Here is a 24,823-nt window from a genome sequence, read left to right on the forward strand (position 1 = left end):
TTTTTAATTTTTTATTTTTTTATTATACTTTAAGTTCTAGGGTACATGTGCATAACATGCAGGTTTGTTACATATGTATACTTGTGCCATGTTGGTGTGCTGCACCCATCAACTCGTCAGCACCCATCAGTTCATCATTTATATCAGGTATAACTCCCAATGCCATCCCTCCCCCCTCCCCCCTCCCCATGACAGGCCCCGGTGTGTGATGTTCCCCTTCCCGAGTCCAAGTGATCTCATTGTTCAGTTCGCACCTATGAGTGAGAACATGTGGTGTTTGGTTTTCTGTTCTTGTGATAGTTTGCTAAGAATGATGGTTTCCAGCTGCATCCATGTCCCTACAAAGGACGCAAACTCATCATTTTTTATGGCTGCGTAGTATTCCATGGTGTATATGTGCCACATTTTCTTAATCCAGTCTGTCACAGATGGACATTTGGGTTGATTCTAAGTCTTTGCTATTGTGAATAGTGCCGCCATAAACATACGTGTGCATGTGTCTTTATAGCAGCATGATTTATAATCCTTTGGGTATATACCCAGTAGTGGGATGGCTGGGTCATATGGTACATCTAGTTCTAGATCCTTGAGGAATTACCATACTGTTTTCCATAATGGTTGAACTAGTTTACAATCCCACCAACAGTGTAAAAGTGTTCCTATTTCTCCACATCCTCTCCAACACCTGTTGTTTCCTGACTTTTAATGATTGCCATTCTAACTGGTGTGAGATGGTATCTCATTGTGTTTTGATTTGCATTTCTCTGATGGCCAGTGATGATGAGCATTTTTTTCATGTGTCTGTTGGCTGTATGTATGTCTTCTTTTGAGAAATGTCTGTTCATATCCTTTGCCCACTTTTTGAGGGGGTTGTTTTTTTCTTGTATATTTGTTTGAGTTCTTTGTAGATTCCTTGGATATTAGCCCTTTGTCAGATGAGTAGATTGCAAAAATTTTCTCCCATTCTGTAGGTTGCCTGTTCACTCTGATGGTAGTTTCTTTTGCTGTGCAGAAGCTCTTTAGTTTAATTAGATCCCATTTGTCAATTTTGGCTTTTGCTGCCGTTGCTTTTGGTGTTTTAGACATGAAGTCCTTGCCCATGCCTGTGTCCTGAATGGTACTACCTAGGTTTTCTTCCAGGGTTTTTATGGTTTTAGGTCTAACATTTAAGTCTCTAATCCATCTTGAATTAATCTTCGTATAAGGAATAAGGAAAGGATTCAGTTTCAGCTTTCTACTTATGGCTAGCCAGTTTTCCCAGCACCATTTATTAAATAGGGAATCCTTTCCCCATTTCTTGTTTCTCTCAGGTTTGTCAAAGATCGGATGGCTGTAGATGTGTGGTATTATTTCTGAGGACTCTGTTCTGTTCCATTGGTCTATATCTCTGTTTTGGTACCAGTACCATGCTGTTTTGGTTACTATAGCCTTGTAGTATAGTTTGAAGTCAGGTAGTGTGATGCCTCCAGCTTTGTCCTTTTGACTTAGGATTGTCTTGGCAATGCGGGCTCTTTTTGGTTCCATATGAACTTTAAAGCAGTTTTTCCCAATTCTGTGAAGAAACTCATTGGTAGCTTGATGGGGATGGCATTGAATCTATAAATAACCTTGGGCAGTATGGCCATTTTCACGATATTGATTCTTCCTATCCATGAGCATGGTATGTTCTTCCGTTTGTTTGTGTCCTCTTTTATTTCACTGAACAGTGGTTTGTAGTTCTCCTTGAAGAGGTCCTTGACATCCCTTGTAAGTTGGATTCCTAGGTATTTTATTCTCTTTGAAGCAATTGTGAATGGAAGTTCATTCATGATTTGGCTCTCTGTTTGTCTGTTACTGGTGTATAAGAATGCTTGTGATTTTTGCACATTAATTTTGTATCTTGAGACTTTGCTGAAGTTGCTTATCAGCTTAAGGAGATTTTGGGCTGAGACAGTGGGGTTTTCTAAATATACAATCATGTCATCTGCAAACAGGGACAATTTGACTTCTTTTCCTAACCGAATACCCTTGATTTCTTTCTCTTGCCTGATTGCCCTAGCCAGAACTTCCAACACTATGTTGAATAGGAGTGGTGAGAGAGGGCATCCCTGTCTTGTGCCAGTTTTCAAAGGAATGCTTCCAGTTTTTGCCCATTCAGTATGGTATTAGCTGTGGGTTTGTCATAAATAGCTCTTATTGTTTGAGATACGTTCCATCAATACCGAATTTATTGAGAGTTTTTAGCATGAAGGGCTGTTGAATTTTGTCAAAAGCCTTTTCTGCATCTATTGAGATAATCATGTGGTTTTTGTCTTTGGTTCTGTTTATATGCTGGATTACGTTTATTGATTTGCGAATGTTGAACCAGCCTTGCATCCCAGGGATGAAGCCCACTTGATCATGGTGGATAAGCTTTTTGATGTGCTGCTGAATCCGGTTTGCCAGTATTTTATTGAGGATTTTTGCATCGATGTTCATCAGGGATATTGGTCTAAAATTCTCTTTTTTTGTTGTGTCTCTGCCAGGCTTTGGTATCAGGATGATGTTGGCCTCATAAAATGAGTTAGGGAGGATTCCCTCTTTTTCTATTGATTGGAATAGTTTCAGAAGGAATGGTACCAGCTCCTCCTTGTACCTCTGGTAGAATTCAGCTGTGAATCCATCTGGTCCTGGACTGTTTTTCGTTAGTAGGCTATTAATTATTGCCTCAATTCCAGAGCCTGCTATTGGTCTATTCAGGGATTCAACTTCTTCCTGGTTTAGTCTTGGGAGAGTGTAAGTGTCCAGGAAATTATCCATTTCTTCTAGATTTTCTAGTTGATTTGCGTAGAGGTGTTTATAGTATTCTTTGATGGTAGTTTGTATTTCTGTGGGGTCGGTGGTGATATCCCCTTTATCATTTTTTATTGCGTCTATTTGATTCCTCTCTCTTTTCTTCTTTATTAGTCTTGCTAGCGGTCTGTCAATTTTGTTGATCTTTTCAAAAAACCAACTCCTGGATTCATTGATTTTCTGGAGGGTTTTTTGTGACTCTATCTCCTTCAGTTCTGCTCTGATCTTTCTTAGTTATTTCTTGCCTTCTGCTAGCTTTTGAATGTGTTTGCTCTTGCCTCTCTAGTTCTTTTAATTGTGGTGTTAGAGTGTCAATTTTAGATCTTTCCTGCTTTCTCTTGTGGGCATTTAGTGCTATAAATTTTCCTCTACACACTGCTTTAATGTGTCCCAGAGATTCTGGTATGTTGTATCTTTGTTCTCATTGGTTTCAAAGAACATCTTTATTTCTGCTTCATTTCGTTATGTACCCAGTAGTCATTCAGGAGCAGGTTGTTCAGTTTCCATGTAGTTGAGCGGTTTTGATTGAGTTTCTTAGTCCTGAGTTCTAGTTTGATTGCACTGTGGTCTGAGAGACAGTTTGTTATAATTTCTGCTCTTTTATATTTGCTGAGGAGTGCTTTACTTCCAATTATGTGGTCAATTTTGGAATAAGTGTGATGTGGTGCTGAGAAGAATGTATATTCTGTTGATTTGGGTGGAGAGTTCTATAGATGTCTATTAGGTCCGCTTGGTGCAGAGTTGAGTTCAATTCCTGAATATCCTTGTTAACTTTCTGTCTCGTTGATCTGTCTAGTGTTGACAGTGGAGTGTTGAAGTCTCCCATTATTATTGTATGGGAGTCTAAGTCTCTTTGTAAGTCTCTAAGGACTTGCTTTATGAATCTGGGTGCTCCTGTATTGGGTGCATATATATTTAGGATAGTTAGCTCTTCCTGTTGAATTGATCCCTTTACCATTATGTAATGGCCTTCTTTGTCTCTTTTGATCTTTGATGGTTTAAAGTCTGTTTTATCAGAGACTAGTATTGCAACCCCTGCTTTTTTTTGTTCTCCATTTGCTTGGTACATCTTCCTCCATCCCTTTATTTTGAGCCTATGTATGTCTCTGCATATGAGATGGGTCTCCTGAATACAGCAGACTGATGGGTCTTGACTCTTTATCCAGTTACCAGTCTGTGTCTTTTAATTGGAGCATTTAGTCCATTAGCATTTAAGGTTAATATTGTTATGTGTGAACTTGATCCTGCCATTATGATACTAACTGGTTATTTTCCTCGTTAGTTGATGCAGTTTCTTCCTAGCCTCGATGGTCTTTACATTTTGGCATGTTTTTGCAATGGCTGGTACCGGTTGTTCCTTTCCATGTTTAGGGCTTCCTTCAGGGTCTCTTGTAAGGCAGGCCTGTGGTGACAAAATCTCTAAGCATTTGCTTATCTGTAAAGGATTTTATTTCTCCTTCACTGATGAAACTTAGTTTGGCTGGATATGAAATTCTGGGTTGAAAATTCTTTTCTTTAAGAATGTTGAATATTGGCCCCCACTCTCTTCTGGCTTGTAGAGTTTCTGCCGAGAGATCTGCTGTTAGTCTGATGGGCTTCCCTTTGTGGGTAACCCGACCTTTCTCTCTGGCTGCCCTTAAGATTTTTTCCTTCATTTCCACTTTGGTGAATCTGGCAATTATGTGTCTTGGAGTTGCTCTTCTGAGGAGTATCTTTGTGGTGTTCTCTGTATTTCCTGAATTTGAATGTTGGCCTGCCCTACTAGGTTGGGGAAGTTCTCCTGGATGATATCCTGAAGAGTGTTTTCCACTTGGTTCCATTTTCCCCCTCACTTTCAGGCACCCCAATCAGACATAGATTTGGTCTTTTTACATAATCCCATACTTCTTGCAGGCTTTGTTCATTTCTTTTTCTTCTTTTTTCTTTTGGTTTCTCTTCTCGCTTCATTTCATTCATTTGATCCTCAATCGCTGATACTCTTTCTTCCAGTTGATCGAGTCAGTTACTGAAGCTCGTGCATTTGTCACGTATTTCTCGTGTCATGGTTTTCATCTCTGTCATTTCGTTTATGACCTTCTCTGCATTAATTAGTCTAGCTGTCAATTCTTCCACTCTTTTTTCAAGATTTTTAGTTTCTTTGCGCTGGGTACGTAATTCCTCCTTTAGCTCTGAGAAGTTTGATGGACTGAAGCCTTCTTCTCTCATCTTGTCAAAGTCATTCTCTGACCAGCTTTGATCCGTTGCTGGCGATGGGCTGCGCTCCTTTGCAGGGGGAGATGCGCTCTTATTTTTTGAATTTACAGCTTTTCTGCCCTGCTTTTTCCCCATCTTTGTGGTTTTATCTGCCTCTGGTCTTTGATAATGGTGACGTACTGATGGGGTTTTGGTATAGGTGTCCTTCCTGTTTGATAGTTTTCCTTGTAACTGTCAGGACCCTCAGCTGTAGGTCTGTTGGAGATTGCTTGAGGTCCACTCCAGACCCTGTTTGCCTGGGTATCAGCAGCAGAGGTTGCAGATAGAATATTGCTGAACAGCAAGTGTACCTGTCTGATTCTTACTTTGGAAGCTTCCTCTCAGGGGTGTACTCCACCCTGTGAGGTGTGGGGTGTCAGACTGCCCCTAGTGGGGGATTTCTCCCAGTTAGGCTACTCAGGGGTCAGGGACCCACTTGAGCAGGCAGTGTGGCCCTTCTCAGATCTCAACCTCCGTGTTAGGAGATCCACTGCTCTCTTCAAAGCTGTCAGACAGAGTCGTTTGCGTCTGCAAAGGTTTCTGCTGCTTTTTTTGTTGTTGTTGTTTAGTTTTGCCCTGTCCCCAGAGGTGGAGTCTACAGAGACAGGCAGGTTTCCTTGAGCTGCTGTGAGCTCCACCCAGTTGGAGCTTCCCAGCGGCTTTGTTTACCTACTTAAGCCTCAGCAATGGCGGGCGCCCCTCCCCCAGCCTCGCTGCTGCCTTGCGGTTAGATCGCAGACTGCTGTGTTAGCAATGAGGGAGGCTCCGTGGGCGTGGGACCCTCCTGGCCAGGTGTGGGATATATTCTCCTGGTGTGCCCGTTTGCTTAAAGCACAGTATTAGGGTAGGAGTTACCCAATTTTCCAGGTGTTGTGTGTCTCAGTTCCCCTGGCTAGTAAAAGGGATTCCCTTCCCCCTTGCGCTTCCCAGGGGAGGCGATGCCTCGCCCTGCTTCAGCTCTCGCTGGTCAGACTGTAGCGGCTGACCAGCGCCGATTGTCCGGCACTCCCTAGTGAGATGACCCCAGTACCTCAGTTGAAAATGCAGAAATCACCGGTCTTCTGTGTCGCTCTCGTTGGGAGTTGGAGACTGGAGCTGTTCCTATTCCGTTTTTAGTATTTTTATAGAACTAAGGCTTTGATGGAAATATGAGATAAGGACATAAATTTTGTTGTCCAATAAAAAGTGAAAAAAATGCAATTTTACCAGTGATCAAAGAAATGCAAGCTCAATCAACTATACAATACCATTTTTTTTACTTACTAAGCTGGCAAATATTTAAAAATATATAATTAAACTGAGACACATTAAAAATACGTATGCATTTACATTGATAAGGATGTGAGGAGACAGATACTTTTATGCACTACTAGTGGGAATACATATTTGTGTAAGTCCACAAGCCCTTGTCTAAGTCACTTTGACCAGATATGTTTCAGAATTCAGAATTTTTGGATTTTATAAATGTAACATGAAGACTTTCACTTCAGGACAAGATGCATTTGGAGGGGTTTTTTTGGGGGGGGGGAGTGGCAAAATATATAAAATAATGGTTCATAAGACATTGGACACCAGGCAGTGAAAGATAGTGACCCCTGAAAAATAAGAAACAAATGACATAAACCCTAGGATTTCTACCAGATTACTCCCTCGAGAAAGTTTTCATGCCATGACTCAGAGAGGGAGAACCAAGGCAGAGCTTAGTCTCTCTGGGTCAAGGGGACAGAGCTCAGAGTCCAGGAAAGACAAGGTGGCTAGGGTTTGCAGGATGGAGTATTAGGAGAGAGCCATACAGAGGGCTCCATAGATCTGCAGAAGGTAACTTTTGAGTATTCAGTTTAGTACTTACCCATGTACCCACTGTGTGATGAAACTACTTCAGGTCGAAAAAAAAAGTGCCACCCAAAAGGATTAGATTGAACAATGTCCCAGACTCACAAAGAGCCAGAAATAATGCTTGCTCCTACCAGCCAGCCTGGAAATCTTCATAAATCCCAAGGTAGCACTGAGAGTAATAAGTAAGTTCTTAGTCTCAGTAGCGGGGAAAAAAATTAACTTTAAACTAACTGCCACTTTGATCTAACCTAACAAAGCTTAAAAGCAAAAACCTAAAAAGATAAAACTGTTTCCAAGTGTTTTAACCACATTGCAGAACAGAGCTTAGCAATGTATAAAGAATTATTAAAATATCCAATACCCAACAAGATAGAATCCACAATGTCTAGTATTTGATCAAAAATTACTAGGCATGCACGGAAGCAGGAATATACAAGCCACGATAATGAGAAAAAAAAAAAAAAAACCCATTGAAACTAACACAGAAATAACCCAGATAATAAAATTAGTAGACAAGGACATTTAAAGTTACAATTGTATTCCATATGTTCAGGAAGCTAGAAGAACAATTGCATATGTCAAATGGAAATATGGAAGTTAGAAAGAACCAGTAGAACATCTAGAGATTAAAACTACAATGTCTGAGATGAAGAGTATACTAGGTAAGATTAATAGCAGAATGGGCATTGGAGAAGAAATGATTAGTGAACTTAACAATATAGCAATAGAAACTATGCCAAATCAAACACAGAAAAAAGACTAAACAGAAATGAACAGGGCTTGGTGCAGTAGCTCATGCCTGTAATCCCAGCACTTTGGGAGGCCAAGGCAGGAGGATCACTTGAGCCCAGAAGTTTTAGACCAGTCGGGACAACATGATGAGACCCTGTCTTTACAAAAGTTTTTAAAAAATTAACCAAGCATGGTGGCACATGCCTATAGTCCCAGCTGAGGAGCTGAGGCAAGAAGATCACTTGAGCCAGAAGGTCAAGGCTGCAGTGAGCTATGATTGTGCCATGGGACTCCAGCCTGGGCACCAAAGCAAGATCCTATCTCAAAAAAGAAAAAAGAAAAAGAAATGAATAGATCATTGGTGAACTGTGGAACAACTTCAAGTGGCCGAATATACATCTAATTGGAATCCTAAAAGAAGTAGGGACACAGAGTTAAAAAAAAAAAAAAAATATTGAAGAGACGTAATGGAGTTCTAATTCCAGTAATGGCAGAGCAGCCTATATTAGATGACTTTTCTGCTAATAATTATAAGACCTAGGTAAAATATGAAAAAAAAACATTGTTTAGAGAGCAACTGGAAGCAGGCAGAAACTATAGGGAATGCAAACCTTGAAAGAAGAGAAACAAACTAGACGAGTTTTACATTTAACCAGCTTTTCTAGGGCACTTCTTGGCTTGCCATGGAGCACTGGAGAGAAGAGTTTGAATAGCAAGTCTCATTCTTACTGGGTTGAAGAAACAGAGGTCAAAGTACAAGACTACCAAAGCAGCTCTAAATTGAGGGAGAAAATCTCAGAAAGAAGCATGCCACTGAAGAGGGAGCCCCAAGTTCTCTTTGCAGTTTTCCAAATTGTGTACAAACAGACAGTGCTTCCAGAAAGCAGCATCAGGTCCTGAAGAACTAAGCAGAGATTTCAGCAGCTGCCTGGTGCTGAGTTTTGGATGTAAATGTTGCTATGTTACAGGGATTGATAAATACCTCAAATTTTGTGTTGAAACTGCAGAAGGGCTATGGTTGAGGACTAAGGGATTTCTCAGGACTAAGGGCAAAAGCACAATAAATCCTAACAAAGCCAAAGCCCAAACTCTCATAGGATCAGTAGGAGGAAGAAGGGAAGTGTAACCTATAATCAAGAGAAAAAGCATCAGTAGAAGCAGACCTATGAATGACCCAGATGCTGGAATTGGCCGTTAAGGACTTTAACATAGAAATTATATGTTAAAGTATTTTGTGGAAAAGATTAGCAGAATGATTGAACACATGGAGAAACCTCAGGACAGAAATAGAAACTCTGAAGTAAAACCAAGTGTAAATTGTAGAGCTAAAAAACATACCTAAAAATTTTATTAGATGTCAAGAGCATTTTTAACGCTGAGAAAAAAATTAGTAAATTTGAATACAGTTCAATAGAAATGATAATTGTAACTGAAGCACAAAGGCAAAAATAATTGAAGAAAGTGAAAAAACTCTTGGTGACCTGTGAAACAATATCTGGAAGTCTATCATATATACAAACTATAACTATATATTATATAAATATATATTAATATATAAATTAGATATTTATAAATTATAGATATATATGTACACTATATATGATATATATGATAGACAAATATATGAATATATATATATAGCAAATATAGAATATATATATAATTGAATTTCTGGAACATTAGGAGCAAGAGAATGGGAGCTGGGGACATTGGACCTAATAATATCTGAAATGTTCCCAAATTTCATAACAAACATCAACCCATAGAGTCAAAAACTCAGCAAACCTCTAGCAGAATAAATATAAAGAAAACCTTACCCAAACACATCATAGTCATAGTCAAGCTGCTGAAACCAAAGATGAAGAAGAAATCTTAAAAGGAGCCAAAGACAACAATAAGAATGATGACTAATTTCTTATTTTTAAAAAAAGGAGGCCAGAAGACAATAAACTGGCATTTAAAATGCTAAAGAGTAAGTTAATATGGTGCGTGTATTATACATGACATTCCTTGCCAAGACCAGCTCAGTCGTGGAGACCATAACCCAGCAGCGCTAGAGGAATTAGACACACACACACAGAAATGTAGCGTGTGGAGTGGGAAATCAGGGGTCTCACAGCCTTCAGAGCTGAGAGCCTCAAACAGACATTTACCCACATATTTATTGACAGCAAGCCAGTGATAAGCATTGTTTCTATAGATTATAGGTTATCTAAAAGCATTTCCTACAGGAAATAAAGGGATGGGCCGAAATAAAGGGATGGGTCTGGCTAGTTATCTGCAGCAGGAACATGTCCTTAAGGCACAGATCGCTCATGCTCTTTTTTGGGGTTTAAGAACACCTTAAGCGGTTTTCCACCCAGGGTGGGCCAGGTGTTCCTTGCCCTCATTCCATTAAACCCACAACCTTCCAGCATGGTTGTCATGGCCATCACGAGCATGTCACAGTGCTGCAGAGATTTTGTTTATGGCCAGTTTTGGGGCCAGTTTATGGCCAGATTTGGGGGCCTGTTCCCAACATGTCCCCCTTATTTGTTTTGCAAAGTGATAAAAGCAAAGGCAGCTTTGTTTGCATGGTGAGCTACTTCTCGCAGGAGTCAGGATCCACATCTGCAGACTATACAAAGACAAACAACACAGATTAAAAGCACAATCATCATTGAAATCACAGACCTTCCATGTGTTTTTATCCATTTTAATGGATTACTAGCTGCTAATGTGTCTGCAGCTCCTTCAAGCACTCCAGTTCCTGGCATTATGCCTGGGATACTTTAAGTATTTGTTCTTTTAATTTTGTAATATCCAAAGACAAGTTTGTAGAGTGTCCTTCTAGATGCTTTTTTATTCTTTCCTAAATTTTGATCTTATTAAGAGCTATTCATAGTTTCCACAAATCCTTATGTTTAACTCCTACAACAGGCCATATCATTGGAGGTTGAGGTGCCACTATACCGCCATGGTTCCAGATAATAGGAACTCTTGCCGTACTTCTAACCATTTCTACCATCTGACCATTTTGTTCAGACCAGCTGAACACAGTGTGGCCGTGGCACCCAGACTGAGAGGTGCAATTTAAGCAAAACATCCCCTTAGGGGACCAATCAATAATGATTCCATAGGAGTCGTTGTGCAGCACCTCTGCCTTTTCTGCAATGCAATCTTCCCAAACAAGTACACTGATTTTTTCTAACTGGAACCAATCCTGTTTACAAATAGGTTTTTGAGGGTGGTATGCCTCAATTATAGGAGCAGATTTATTATGGTAAATCCTGAGATCAGAAAGCATGTGTAACTGTGTCAAAGTGATTACATCCAGGCATTATTGCCAGCCAAGATTGATAAATATGCCCAATAAGTATAATTGTTCTCTGTGTCAGCCGTTGTTGAAGGAATATTCACGGCAATGGTAATCACCACTATCATAGCTACCATTAAATTACTCATTGTGACTTGTTGTCCCGCTTTCCTCAGGTTTTCTTCCACCATCTGTGACAGCTTCTTAATCTGTCCCCAAGTAGGTGGCTGTGTTCATCGGGTGTTGCTCTTGACAGTTGGGGTCCTCCTCAGCATCAATCTTGACATGGCTGCAACCGGGGTGTCCTTGGGTTCCTCCCAGAATCTCTTGCTCAGCATCTGGCTTATGATAAGGTTTCAGGTATCTTGATGGTATCCAAATCAGCTGTTGATTCGGTCCTGGAGAAACACAAGCATAACCTCTACCCCAAGTTATTATTTTGCCTATTTCCCAACTTTTTGTTATCAGATCTCTCCACCAAACCAGTTGTTCTGCTTCTGTCTTTGCAGCTGGTTTCTGTAGATGCTGTTCAGCTGCTGATAGCATCTAGCCTTCAGATAGGCTCAAAAAATTTAAAGTTAATAATGCTAGATTCAATTGCGTATCAGGTGTCCCATAGTCTCTATTTCTCCCCCTTTTTTGTTTTTGTAACTGCTATTTCAGGGAGAGATTCATTCTTTCCACTATGGCTTGTCCTTGAGAATTATATGGGATGCCAGTAATGTGTTTAATATTCCATGTAGAGAAAAAGGTAGGTAGAGCTTGGCTAGTATAGCCTGGGACATTATCTCTTTTAATAGAAGCTGGAATGCCCATCAGTGCAAAACACTGCAAAAGGTGACATTTAACACAGGCAGAAGACTCTCCTGATTGTCATGTAGCCCAGACAAAGTGAGAAAAGGTGTGCACACATACATGTACATAAGCTAGTCTCCCAAATGAAGGAACGTGTGTGACATCCGTTTGCCAAAGAGAATTAGGTTCCAGTCCTCAAGGATTAAGTCCTCTTGTAAAAGATGAGGAATGCACCATTTGGCAAGTTGGGCATCTCTGGATGATAGCTTTAGCTTCTTTCCAGGTAATGCTGTATCTGCGTTTGAGACCAGAGGCATTAACATGGGTTAAATTGTGAAAGTGTCTAGCATTAGACACTAGCAATCAGCCATTTGATTTCCTGCAGTTCAAGGTCCTGGAAGAGGTGTATGAGCCCTAATGTAAGTGATGTAAAAAGGGTACATTCTCCTCCTAACTGCTGTTTGCAGTTGGGTAAATAAAGTCATCAGTTGTTCATCTGTATGCAATTGTAACTGAATATTTTCTGTTAACGTTGTGGAATGAACCATGTATGAAGAATCAGAAATCACATTAACAGGCATATCAAAAGCAGTCATACATCAATTACAGCTACAGGCCCCGCCTTTTGAGGTGAAGTATAGGGCGTCTGAAAAATTTTACCTTTTGATCCGGAATAAGAAGCTTTACCGTTACTAGACCCATCTGTAAAAACATTCCCAGCACCTTCAGTTGGCTTAAATTTAGTTATTTTAGGGAGAATCCAATTCGTTAATTTCAAAAATTGAAACAGTTTTGTTTTAGGAAAAGGGTTATCGAGAATACCCACAAAGTCAGCTAAATGGGTTTGCCAAGTAAGACTATAAAAGCTTGCTGTATTTGTGCCTTCGTGAGAGGAACAGTAATTTTTCCAGGATCATATCCATGTAATTTAACAATCCGAGTTCTCCCATTTCCTATCATAGTAGCGATTTGATCCAAATAAGGAGTTAGAGTCAGTGAATTTGTATGTGGAAGAAAAAGCCATTCTACTAAGTCCTGCTCTTGGGCAATAACACCAGTAGGTAAATGCTGAGTTGGAAAAATTAGCAAATCTAGAGTCTTTTCTGGATCTATTTATTTCAGCTTTATGGACTTGCTTTTCGATTAGCTGCAGCTCTGCCTCAGCTTCTTTTGTTAATTGCCAAGGGCTAGTGAGACTAGGATCTCCTCTAAGGATAGAAAACAGATTACTCATGGCATAGGTAGGAATGCCTAGAGCAGGTCATATCCAATTAATGTCCCCTAGTAATTTTTGAAAGCCATTTAATGTTTTCAATTGATCCCTACGTATGGTTACTTTCTGTGGCACAATGGTAGTGTTATTTACTAAGGCCCCTAACTAGGAGTAAGGAGTCGTAGTCTGAATTTTGTCAGGAGCTATAATTAAACCAGTGTGAGAAATCAAATTTTGCAAGTGATCATAACATTGGAGTAATATTTCTCAAGTGGGGGCAGCACAAAGTATATCATCCATATAATGAATAATGTAACACTGTGAACATTTTTTACAAGTAGGTTCAATTGCTTGTCCTACATACGTCTGGCAAATTGTTGGACTGTTTAACATGCCTTGTGGCAACACTTTCCAATGAGAACGCTTAGCAGGCTGCAGGTTGTTTACTGCAGGAATTGTAAATGCCAACCGTGCAGTGCTGCTCAGCTAAGGGCAGAGTAAAGAAACAGTCTTTTAAATCTATGACTGTTAAAGGCCAGTTTTTCGGAATCATAGCAGGAGAAGGCAATCCTGGCTGTAATGTCCCCATTGGTTGTATAACTGAATTGATGGCTCTTAAATCCGTTAACATTCTCCATTTACCTGATTTTTTCTTAATTATGAAAACTGGAGAATTCCAAGGGGAAAATGTTGGAGCTATGTGTCCATTTTCTAATTGTTCAGTAACTAATTCCTCTAAAGCCTCCAGTTTCTCTTTTACTTAGTGGCCATTGTTCTGTCCAAATTGGCTTATCTGTTAACCATTTTAAAGGTATAGGTTCTGGAGGCTTAACAATGGCTGCCATCAAAAATGATCTCCTAAACCTTGGCAGGAACTTCGTCTTTCCACTTGAAGCAGTTCCTTCAAACCTTGTAGATTTTTTCCTAATCCCATACCAGGGACATACCCCATTTCATGCATTATATGTTGACTTTGAGGGCTATATAATTGTTCTGGAATTAGAACTTGTGCTCCCCATTGTTGTAATCAATCTCTTCCCCATAAACTCATAGGTACAGAAGTTATAATTGGTTGAATAGTCCCAGGTTGTCCATTGGGCCCTTCACAATGCACAATATAACTACTTTGATATACTTCAGGGGCTTTACCAGCTCCAACTATGTTAAATGGAGCAGATTGAATTGGCCATGTGGACGGCCAGCGTTGTAGAGAAATGATTGAAATGTCCACCGCTGTATCTACCAAACCTTTAAATTTCTTTCCCTGAATAGTTATTTCACAGCTGGGATGTTCATCAGTAATTTGATTTACCCAATAAGCTGCTTTCTCTTGTTTATTTGTGCTTCCAAATCCTCCTGTTCATTTAATTTCACTTTTCCCCATTTCCACATACGGCACAATCAGGAGCTGTGCTATACGCTCTCCTGGCTCTGCTTTCCAGGGAACAGAAGTAGATATAACAATCTGAATTCCCCCATTGTAATCTGAATCAATGACTCCTGTATGTATTTGCACTCCTTTTAAATTTAAACTAGACCTTCCTAGAAGTAATCCTATCATCCCTGCTGGCAAGGGTCCACAGACTGCTGTTGGAACTTTTCGTGGGGGTTCCCCAGGCAGAAGGCTCACAGCTTTTGCACAGCATAAATCTACTGCGGCACTACCAGCTATGGTGGGAGACAGACATTGTACAGGGGTGAGGGAATGGCCTGAGCTGGAAATGCCCCGGTTTGGAACGGAGCCTGGGACGGCCCCTCATGGCGTTTCCCAAAATCAGGTTCCCATCTTTATCAAACTTAGAATGACACTGATTAGTCCAATGTTTTCCTGTTTTACATTTTGGACATATTTCAGGCTCAGCAGTTTTCTTTTTTCCTTCAACTGGCAGCCTGACTCGCTGATTTTTTCTACATGCTTTTTTAGTATGACCATGCTTCCCACAGTTAAAACAAGCTCCAGGAAACGGAGTATTTCCTTTATCCACTCTCAGTCCTGCCATTGCCTGGGCTAGCAGAGTAGCCTTATGCAGATTACCTCCAATACTGTCACAGGCCTTGATATAATCAACTAAATGTGCTTTCCCTCTAATAGGTCACAGAGCAGCCTGGCAACCAGGATTAACATTGTCAAAAGCTAATAACTGCAACACTATTTCCTGAGCAGCTGAATCTGCAATCACCTTTTTAAGAGACTCCTGTAACTGAGCTATAAAATCTGCATATGGTTCTTTCAGTCCCTGCTTTACAGCACTAAAGGAAGGATGTTGTTCTCCTCCTGAAGTGATTTTTTCCCAAGCCCTAATGTACACTCCTCTAAGCTGTTCTATGGCATCATCCTGCATGACCACTTGTGCATCTAAACCAACCCAGCTGCCAACCCCCAAAAGTTGGTCTGCAGTTATATTAATTGGAGGTTGGGCCTGGGCATTGTGAGCAGCCTGAATGGAAGCTTCATCTGCCCACCAAGTTTTAAATTGTAAGAACTGAGCAGTAGTTAGACAAGCTTGAGTAAGAGCGTCCCAGTCAGTAGGAATCATGTGACTGGAAACAGCAACATTCTTTAACAGTCCTATTACAAAAGGAGAACCTGGTCCATATTGATTAATAGCTTGTTTAAATTCTTTGAGTAATTTAAAAGGAAAAGGCTCAAATGTAGCTATAATATTTCCCTGTTTATTATAGGGGTGCATTCTAACAGGGAACTGCCAAGCCTCTAAATCACCCTCTCTTCTAGCTTGCTGAATTTCTGCCTGAATCGAACTGAGAGCAGTTGCTCAAGGTGCTGCTTGAACAGTCACTGGGGCAACTACTTTTCACCCAGTATCCTCTGGAAAAGAAAGATCTGGAGGATCAGGCCACTCTTTTTCTTCGAAATAATGAGGGGGTGTGGAAGGGTAGGGATGAACCTCTTCCTCCTTCCTCCTTTGCTGCTTTAGCTTTAGCTGGCAAACAGACCTGCTCTCTTACCTCTTCTGTTATTTCATTGTACTCTTAATTCCTCCTCATCATTAGTGTGAAAAGGTTCCAAGGTGGAATGAACCAGAGCCCACTTGTCCCATTGTTACCCTGATGCTTCCAAGCTCCCCTTCTTACTCACCACGGGGATCGCTTAAGAGTACTCAGGTGTCCTCCAGCTTAGTTCCACATTCTCCAGCTGTCACTCTGGCTACCCTTCGACTCAGGTTTGAGCCCCCACGTTTGGGCACCACTTGCCAAGACCAGCTCGGTCGCGGAGAGCCTAACCCAGCAGTGCTAGAGGAATTAAAGACACACAGACAGAAATACAGCGTGTGGAGTGGGAAATCAGGAGTCTCACAGCCTTCAGAGCTGAGAGCCTCAAACAGAGATTTACCCACATATTTATTGACAGCAAGCCAGTGATAAGCATTGTTTCTATAGATTATAGATTAACTAAAAGCATTTCTTACCAGAAATAAAGGGATGGGCCGAAATAAAGGGATGGGTCTGGCTAGTTATCTGCAGCAGGAACATGTCCTTAAGGCACAGATCGCTCATGCTATTGTTTGGGGTTTAAGAACACCTTAAGCGGTTTTCTACCCAGGGTGGGCCAGGTGTTCCTTGCCCTCATTCCGGTATACCTACAGCCTTCCAGCGTGGTCATCGTGGCCATCACGAGCATGTCACAGTGCTGCAGAGATTTTGTTTATGGCCAGTTTTGGGGCCAGTTTATGGCCAGATTTGGGGGCCTGTTCCCAACAATTCCTGGTATGGACTAGTCTTTATTTCATAATTAAATGCTTTTGAGAGATAAGTAAAGACTATAAATGGTCTCACTTTGGTTCAGGCCAGGTTTTGCTGCCAGATGACTTTTAGTGTGAAAAATATTTTTTAAACAATCCTTTTGGTTTCAGAACTTTTTGGATGTCAGAATTATAGGAAAGGGATTTGTGGACCCATCTTGTCTGAAGAAAAAGTAGTAATGTATATTTTTAAATGGTTACACCCTTTGAAGCAGGGACTTACAAGAATCTGTCCAACAGAAATCATCGAGTTTGTGTGCCAAATATTATATACAAGGATACAACATTTTTAAAAATAATTTTTAAAAATTGAAAATAACCTAAACGTACCAATAGCCCACAGTTGATTAAATTAGTCATGGTATGTCTAGGCATACCATGCCTAGACATTCTAGTGAATGAACTGCTTTGTAGCCATAAAAAATCATATAGTACAAGAATATTGATATGTCAAAGTAAACATTCATAATGTGCAACATAGATCACAAAGCAGTGATTCCAAATTTTAATAGCAGTTATTGCTGTATGATTGGATTGTGCTTTTTATTTGCCTTGTTGAAGCTCTTATATTTCTTAAATTTCCGTGACTGAACATGTATTTCTTTTGTAATCAGAAAAATTAAGACTTTTTTTTTTTTTAAAGATTTAAAAAGGCCTCACTCTGTTGCCTAGGCTGGAGTACAGGTGTGATCATAGTTCACTACATCCTGGACCTCCTGGGCTCAAGCAGTCCTCCTACCTCACCCTCCCAAGTAACTGAGGCCTCAGGTGCACACCACCACTCCAAGCTAATTTTTAAATGTTTTGTGGAGATGGCATTTCGCCATGTTACCCAGGCTGGTCTCAAATTCCTGGGCTCAAGCCAACCTCCTTTTGGCCTCCCAAATTGCTGGGATTACAGGTATAAGCTACCATTCCTAGCCCTATTTTAACAACAACAATAAAAGGCCTGATGTGGTGACTCATGCCTGTAATCCCAACATTTTGGGAGGCCAAGGCGGGTGGATTACCTGAGGTCAGGAGTTCGAGACTAGCTGACCAACATGGTGAAACCCCATCTCTACTAAAAATACAAAAATTAGTCAGGCATAGTGGGTTGCACCTGTAATCCCAGCTACTCGGGAGGCTGAAGCAGGAGAATTGCTTGAAGCCAGGAGGTGGAGGTTGCAGTGAGCTGAGATTGTGCCATTATACTCCAGCTGGGGCAACCAGAGCAAGACGTCGTCTCAAAAAAAAAAAAAAAAAAAAAAACGAAAAACAAGATGATGAAGAAGAATTCACATTGCTTTTAAACTTCAGCTCAGATTGTTTCATTAAGTCAGGAATCATTTTATTAACAAAGATCACAAAAAGTTCAGCATTATTAAGGCCCTAGCCTAGTATATCATCCATATCCCCAGATCTAGTGTCTGCACACCTGTATTTAAAGTGTCTCTTTTAAGCTTCATTGCCTGAGGCATTTCCAGAAGGAATCCTGTTAAGTGAAAAAATAAGGCCTTTCATGAGGGATGCTGGACCACTTCTGTTGCCACTTCAAACATGTTCTGACTTAATCTGTAGAGAACAGCCTTCTCCAATAAATGGTCCACCAGCACATCCAATTCTTGGCTTGTTTCTAAAAGTCTGCAGGTTCTTTCATGAGGTCACTTTTTTAAGCTTAAATATCTACTTTGCTTTGAAAATCTGTTTTCTCCCTTTTCAAAAAGCATACCAGAAGTTAAAATTGGATCATTTTTAGCAAGCTACATCGTACATCTGGAGTGAATTCCAGAGTATGAATGTCATGGTATGTTACAGCAAAGACTGTCAAGTCTAATTTTTGCAGATCTACTAAATCTGAAAGGACAGTCTGGACAGCCAGCAATTTTGATTGTTGAGCTGAAGTGTGTTTCCTAAAGTTATTCTTAAAATCAGAGAGGTTAAACAAAACCTGCAGCGTGGTCCTACTTGAATAGCGATGCGACGGTAATAGGAAATATCTTTATCATCTATATTATAGTCTCTTATAATTAGAGTTGAAAGAGGCTTGAGATCTTGTAACTGTTTACCAGTACCTCATTCTAGTCAGATAGTATCTAGTATCCATTGAACTACTTATAGTAATAATTATATTTTGCCCTTGATATGGTTTGGCCATGTTCCCACACAAATCTCATCTTGAATTGTAGTTCCCGTAATCTCCATGTGTCAGGAAGGGGACCTGGTGGGAGGTACTTGAGTCATGGGGCCGGTTACCCTCATGCTGTTCTTGTGATAGTGGGTGAGTTCTCATGAGATCTGATGGCTTTATAAGGGGCTTTCCCCCTTTTGCTTGGCACTTCTCTCTCCTGCTGCCTTGTAAAGAAGGATGTATTTGCTTCCCCTTTGCCATGATTGTAAGTTTCCTGAAGCCTTCACAGCCATGTGGAACTGAGTCAATCAAACCTCTTTCCTTTATAAATTACCCAGTCACAGGAATTTTTTAATAGCACCATGAGAATGGACTAACCCCTGTAAATTAACAAGTAGATATTCTGGTCTCTGTATATTTAATATTTTTGCTAGAATTCACTGCTGAAACCCTGTGGGCTAGGAATTTTCATTGCAAAAGGATGTTTGATAACAAATTGAATTTATTTAATAGATATAAGGCTATTCATATGTTCTGTTTTGGGTCCATTTGTGTAAGTTCTGTTTTTAAGGAATGTATCCTTTTCATTTAATTTGTCAAGCTTATTGGCATAAAATTATTCACAAAAGGCTCTTACTATCTTTTAAATATCTGTAAATGATGTTGCATGTTGTAATATATCCTCTTTCATTGCTGATACTGGTAATTTATAGTCTTCTTTTCTTGATCAAGCTCCATAGTAGATTATCAATTTTATTTATCTTTTCAAAGAACCAATTTTGACTCTGATAATTTTCTTGGTTGTTTATTTTTATTTTTATTTCATTGATTTTTGCTGCTTATTATTTACTTCTTCCCTACTTAGTTTGGTTTTACTTTGATCTCTTTCTAGTTCCCTAAATTGGAAATTTGGATCCTTTATTTTAAACCTTTCTTATTTTCCAAAATAACATATGGGCTGTAAATTCTTCTAACCACTGCTTTAGTTATACACTTCAAATTTCTTTAAATGCTTTATTGAGGTGTAATAACTGATATAAACTGGACATATGTAAAGTGTATAAATTTGACATATGTATACATTCATGAATCTGTCACCACAGTCAAGATAATGACTCTACCCATCACCACGAAAAATTTGCTTAATCCCTCCCTCCTGTTCCCTGGCAACCACTGATTATCTTTACAAACTAAACAGTATATTACTTTGCATTTTCTTGAATTTTAGATTAATGAAACTATAAAATAGATATACTTTTTTATCTGACTTCTTTCACTCAGCATAGTTCTTTGCATGATTGCATCATGTTTTTTTTTTTTTTTTTCTTTTTTTTTTGGAGACGGAGTCTCACTCCGTCACCCAGGCTGGAGTTCAGTGGCCGAATCTCAGCTCACTGCAAGCTCCACCTCCCGAGTTTATGCCATTCTCCTGCCTCAGCCTCCCGAGTAGCTGGGACTACAGGCGCCTGCCACCTCGCCCGGCTAGTTTTTTGTATTTTTTAGTAGAGATGGGGTTTCACCATGTTAGCCAGGATGGTCTCGATCTCCTGACCTCGTGATTCGCCTGTCTCGGCCTCCCAAAGTGCTGGGATTACAGGCTTGAGCCACAGCGCCCGGCCTGCGTCATGTATTTTTAAGTTATTAGGTGCACAGATGGTTAGCATTGTTGTATCTTCCTGATGAATTGACCCCTTTATTATTATGGGATGAGCCTTTTTGTACCTGATAGTAGTCTTTGCTCTAAAATCTAGTGCTATCGGCCAGGCGCGGTGGCTTATGCCTGTAATCCCAGCACTCTAGGAGGCCAAGACAGGCAGATCACCTGAGGTCAGGTGATCTCTACTAAATATAAAATATTAGGCAGGCGTGGTGGTGCATGCCTGTAATCCCAGCTACTTGGGAGGCTGAGGCAGGAGAATGACTTGAACCTGGGAGGCAGAGGTTGCAGTGAGCCAAGATCATGCCATTGCACTCCAGCCTGGGCAACAGAAGCGAAACTCTGTCTCAAAAATAAATAAGTAAATAATAATAATAATAATCTAATGCTATCATGGTATATTGTCTCATCCTTTTCCTTTTAACCTATTTGAGCCTTCATATTTAAATGGTATTTCTTGTAGGCAGCATGTAATTGGGTCTTTTTCATTTGTCTAATCTGAAATCCCTATATTTCAGCTTTTCAAATATTTAAAGATATTTCTGTACCATTATCTTTTCTTCCTTGGACTAAACATCATCTTATTATGGTTTGGCTGATACTTTTTCTAAATCCTTCACTATTATCAAACTCTTCTGTCCATGCTTTGCTTCAAAGGGATATTACATCACAATAGAGATTTTGAGTCACCTTCTGCAAGAAATGCTGATCATTTATTACTTCATTTGCTTAACATGATCACCAAAGATCTATTTAGTCCCTCACCATTTGGTTAAAACCCATCTAGACCATCTGTCCCACTTTTCTTACCCAAATCATATTTTTTTCTTGAGTCACTACTGATTTTTTGATCTCCAGAAAAATTTCAAGGGGGTGTAAGAAAAAATCTGTTACTCAATTAATTTCCTCTGGAAATGTCTGTTTTATCTTAGTTATACCAATTCTAGTTGAATTATTTTGAATGTGGGTCAAACAAAACTAGACTATAACTGAAAGGGTATTAACATGTTTGCCTTTTTCTTCCAGGTAAAAATGTCTCCATCATATCATCAGTCCAAAGGGGATCCCACTGCTAAAAAGGTGAGTTTGTTTTAATAAAGGCAAAAAACCAGTTCCTCTTCTGCATGTTTATTCTCCTATGTGGAACAATATTCTCAACATGGCAGTGATTTTTAATCATCTTAATGCTCTCCAGGATTATTTCTGATTAGATGCTTTAATGACATGTCTCCAGGCCTTCTTGGCTCATCCAGAGAAGCCAAGTTGGGTTTTGACATGTCTCCTAGCAACTATCTGTTTCTAGAATTTCCATCTTCTACACCAGGAATGGTATCATGGTAGCAGGTGAAAGATATTCAGAGGAAAGCTATATAGTTTGTCTTAATAATGTGCTTTACTTCGGCCGGGTGCAGTGGCTCACACCTGTAATCCCAGCACTTTGGGAGGCTGAGGTGGATGGATCATCTGAGGTCCGGAGTTCAAGACCAGCCTGGCCAACATGATGAAACCCCATCTCTACTAAAAATAGAAAATTAGCTAGGCGTGGTGGTGCATGCCTGTAATCCCAGCTACTCCAGAGGCTGAGGCAGGAGAGTCACTTGAACCCAGGAGGCGGAGGTTGCAGTGAGTCGAGATTAAGCCACTGCACTCTAGCCTGGGCAACAAGAGTGAAACTCTGTCTCAAAAAAAAAAAAAAAAAATGTGCTTTACTTCTACAGAGCTGTGCCTTAAAAAACTGGCCTGAGATATTAACAGCACATGAGAAGATCTTCAGTAAATACTGGCAGAAGAGAGCTCTCATGTGTGCCGCTTCAGTTCCTGACTGTAAGCTTTGTGACCACAGATAGGGTCTGACTGTTTCACACCCTATCTGAGCAATGCATAGATGATGTCAAGAGAACCACTAAAATCTTTTCCTTTATCCAGCTGCAAAAGTGCGGTTGAAACATGGTAAACAAATTGACATTTCTGCTCGTTTCTTTCATCATTTTTCTTTCTCTAATAGTCAAAGTGTTTTTTTTCCTTGCCCTTTTTTACCATTTCAGCCAGCATCCGTATCAGTGAAGGACTGTAGAACAAAAGTAACCACCTGCTGGCTCTGTTGACTAACAGCAGGTTTTAGCTTCAAAGCAGTGTTCCAAAAATGGGTCCCCCTCCTCTGACTTCAGAATCCCCTGAGACTTTTTCAGAAGAGAAGAGTCTAAAAACAAAATATGTTGTCTGAAAAGGTCTATAACACACTGCATATAAAAATCCTCTTTCACGCTTGTCAAGGCAGTAGGGGCAGGCGAGACTGAGGCAATGACTGTTGATACTTAGAACCATCACACTGTAACGCGAAGAGTGGGGAGAGCCTGTCATTTTAGTCTCACTCAGTAAATAGATGAGGAAATGGGAATCCAGAGGGATTCCAATTTTTTGTCTTGGCTCTCCAGTGTTAGCTATGGAATACACTTCTAACATAGTGATGTCAAGCATGTGCTTTGGATACCACTAGACTTGGGTTCAAAGATTTACTCTTCTACTTATTTATCTGAATGACCTTGTGTAAATTGGCCCCTCTGTTTCATCTTATGTAAAATAGTGATGCTACTCTCAGAATTGTCCTGAAGATTAAAGGAAATACTCTACTGTTTAAGAGTCTAACATTGTGTTTGACATATAGTAAGTACTCAAGCTGTTGTTGACACTAGTATTAAAATGCAGGTCTCCCGGCTCCTAATCAGATGTCCTCTTACTTTATCATGCTGCTTGTATAATATTGTTCATTCAGCAAGTATAGTCTAACCTTCACATTTGTGGGTTCTGCATCTGTGGATTCAGCCAACCACAGATTGAAGATATTTGGGGGGGAAAATGATAAAAAATAATGATACAATAAAAAACAGTACAACTATTTACATTGTATTAGGTATTATAAGTAATCTAAAGATGATTTAAAGTATATGGGAGGATGTGCACTGGTTATATGCAAATACCATGCCATTTTAAAGGACTTGAGCATCCATGGATTTTGGCCTCCACAGGAGGTCCTGGAGTAAATTCCCCACAGATACCAAGGGATGACTGTATTTCTTTTTTTTTTTTTTTTTTTTTTTGAGATGGAGTTTCCCTCTGTCACCCAGGCTGGAGTAGAGTCGCACGATCTCAGGTCACTGCAACCTCTGCCTCCCGGGTTCAAGCGATTCTGCTGCCTCAGCCTCCTGAGTAGCTGGGACTACAGGGATGCACCACCACACGCAGCCAGTTTTTGTATTTTTAGTAGAGATGGGGTTTCACCATGTTGGTCTCGAACTCCTGACCTCATGATCCATCTGCCTTGGCTTCCCAAAGTGCTGGGATTACAGGCGTGAGCGACTGTCTTTTTTTTTTTTTTTTTTGAGACAGTGTCTCACTCTGTTGCCCAGGCTAGAGTGCAGTGGCACAATCTCAGTTCACTGCAACCTCCGCCTCCTGGGTTCAAGGATTCTCTTGCCTCAGTCTCCTGGGTACCTGGGACTACAGGCACCCACCACCACACCCAGCTAATTTTTTTGTATTTTCAGTAGAGACGGGATTTCACCATGTTGGCCATGATGGTCTTAATCTACTGACTTCGTGAGCCACCCGCGTCGGCCTCCCAAAGTGCTGGGATTTCAGGCGTGAGCCACCACGCCCAGCCAGCTGTATTTTGTTACACTGGTTACTGAGATAAACAGTGGACTAGAGATGAGGTCCTGTTCTCAAAGGCCTCAGCATTTATTGAGAAAAGTAGACAGGTAAACTGACAGTTACCATACACCTTGACACATACCATGGAAGGTGCACAGGGTTCTGTGAAGGCGCCAAGGAAAGGCCCTATTCTGAGATGACTAGGCTAACTTAGTGCAGTTCTTACGTTCTTTATGGCAGAAACCTCCATGAAGAACTTTGAGGAATGGTTAGCTGCTCCCCTACAACACTGTTATCACATTAGAGTGAGAGCAAATTCTGCCGTGTATATAGGCATTTATTAAATAAATACTCATTTAGAAATAGGTTCTGCAACCCATTTTTCAAACTGAGTAATGTCCCAGCTCTTTGTCATTTTAGGTGTCTGACCTCTTGTAAGGGATGTGACATTACAGAAGCAGGATTCTGTTACTCTTAGAATCGGCATCAGGCAAACAGACGCTTCCTAAGCCGATGACTGGACACAAGTGGCCCGGGCAGCATTCCTTTGTTATCAGATGCAGACTTATTCCTGGTTTATGCAAAAGTTGGGACTCTCTAAAATATTTTATTCAATATACATATCTCAAATATCTTTTACTTTATCAATGAGAGTCCATTTCCAATATTCACCATGGTGATTAACAGGTCATTACTTTCACCAATAAAAATATTTCCATTTTTAAGCTAA

The 24,823-nt window shown here is 40.3% G+C and overlaps 1 protein-coding gene across 4 annotated transcripts in view; it reads left to right on the forward strand.

Moving 5' to 3' along the window:
• The window catches only part of VPS8 (VPS8 subunit of CORVET complex), a 263,256-nt gene that overhangs the window by 211,803 nt on the left and 26,630 nt on the right, over nt 1-24,823 (forward strand). For all 4 annotated transcript variants that reach the window (XM_033211937.1, XM_033211939.1, XM_033211938.1 and 1 more), the window contains one exon: nt 21,469-21,522. In XM_033211937.1, the coding sequence (XP_033067828.1) occupies nt 21,469-21,522 (54 nt within the window). The remainder of the gene's footprint in view (nt 1-21,468; nt 21,523-24,823) is intronic.

The sequence above is a fragment of the Trachypithecus francoisi genome, unplaced genomic scaffold (assembly GCF_009764315.1).
Source record: "Trachypithecus francoisi isolate TF-2019V2 unplaced genomic scaffold, Tfra_2.0 Lachesis_group0, whole genome shotgun sequence".
In the NCBI taxonomy this organism is placed as follows: Eukaryota; Metazoa; Chordata; class Mammalia; order Primates; family Cercopithecidae; genus Trachypithecus; species Trachypithecus francoisi.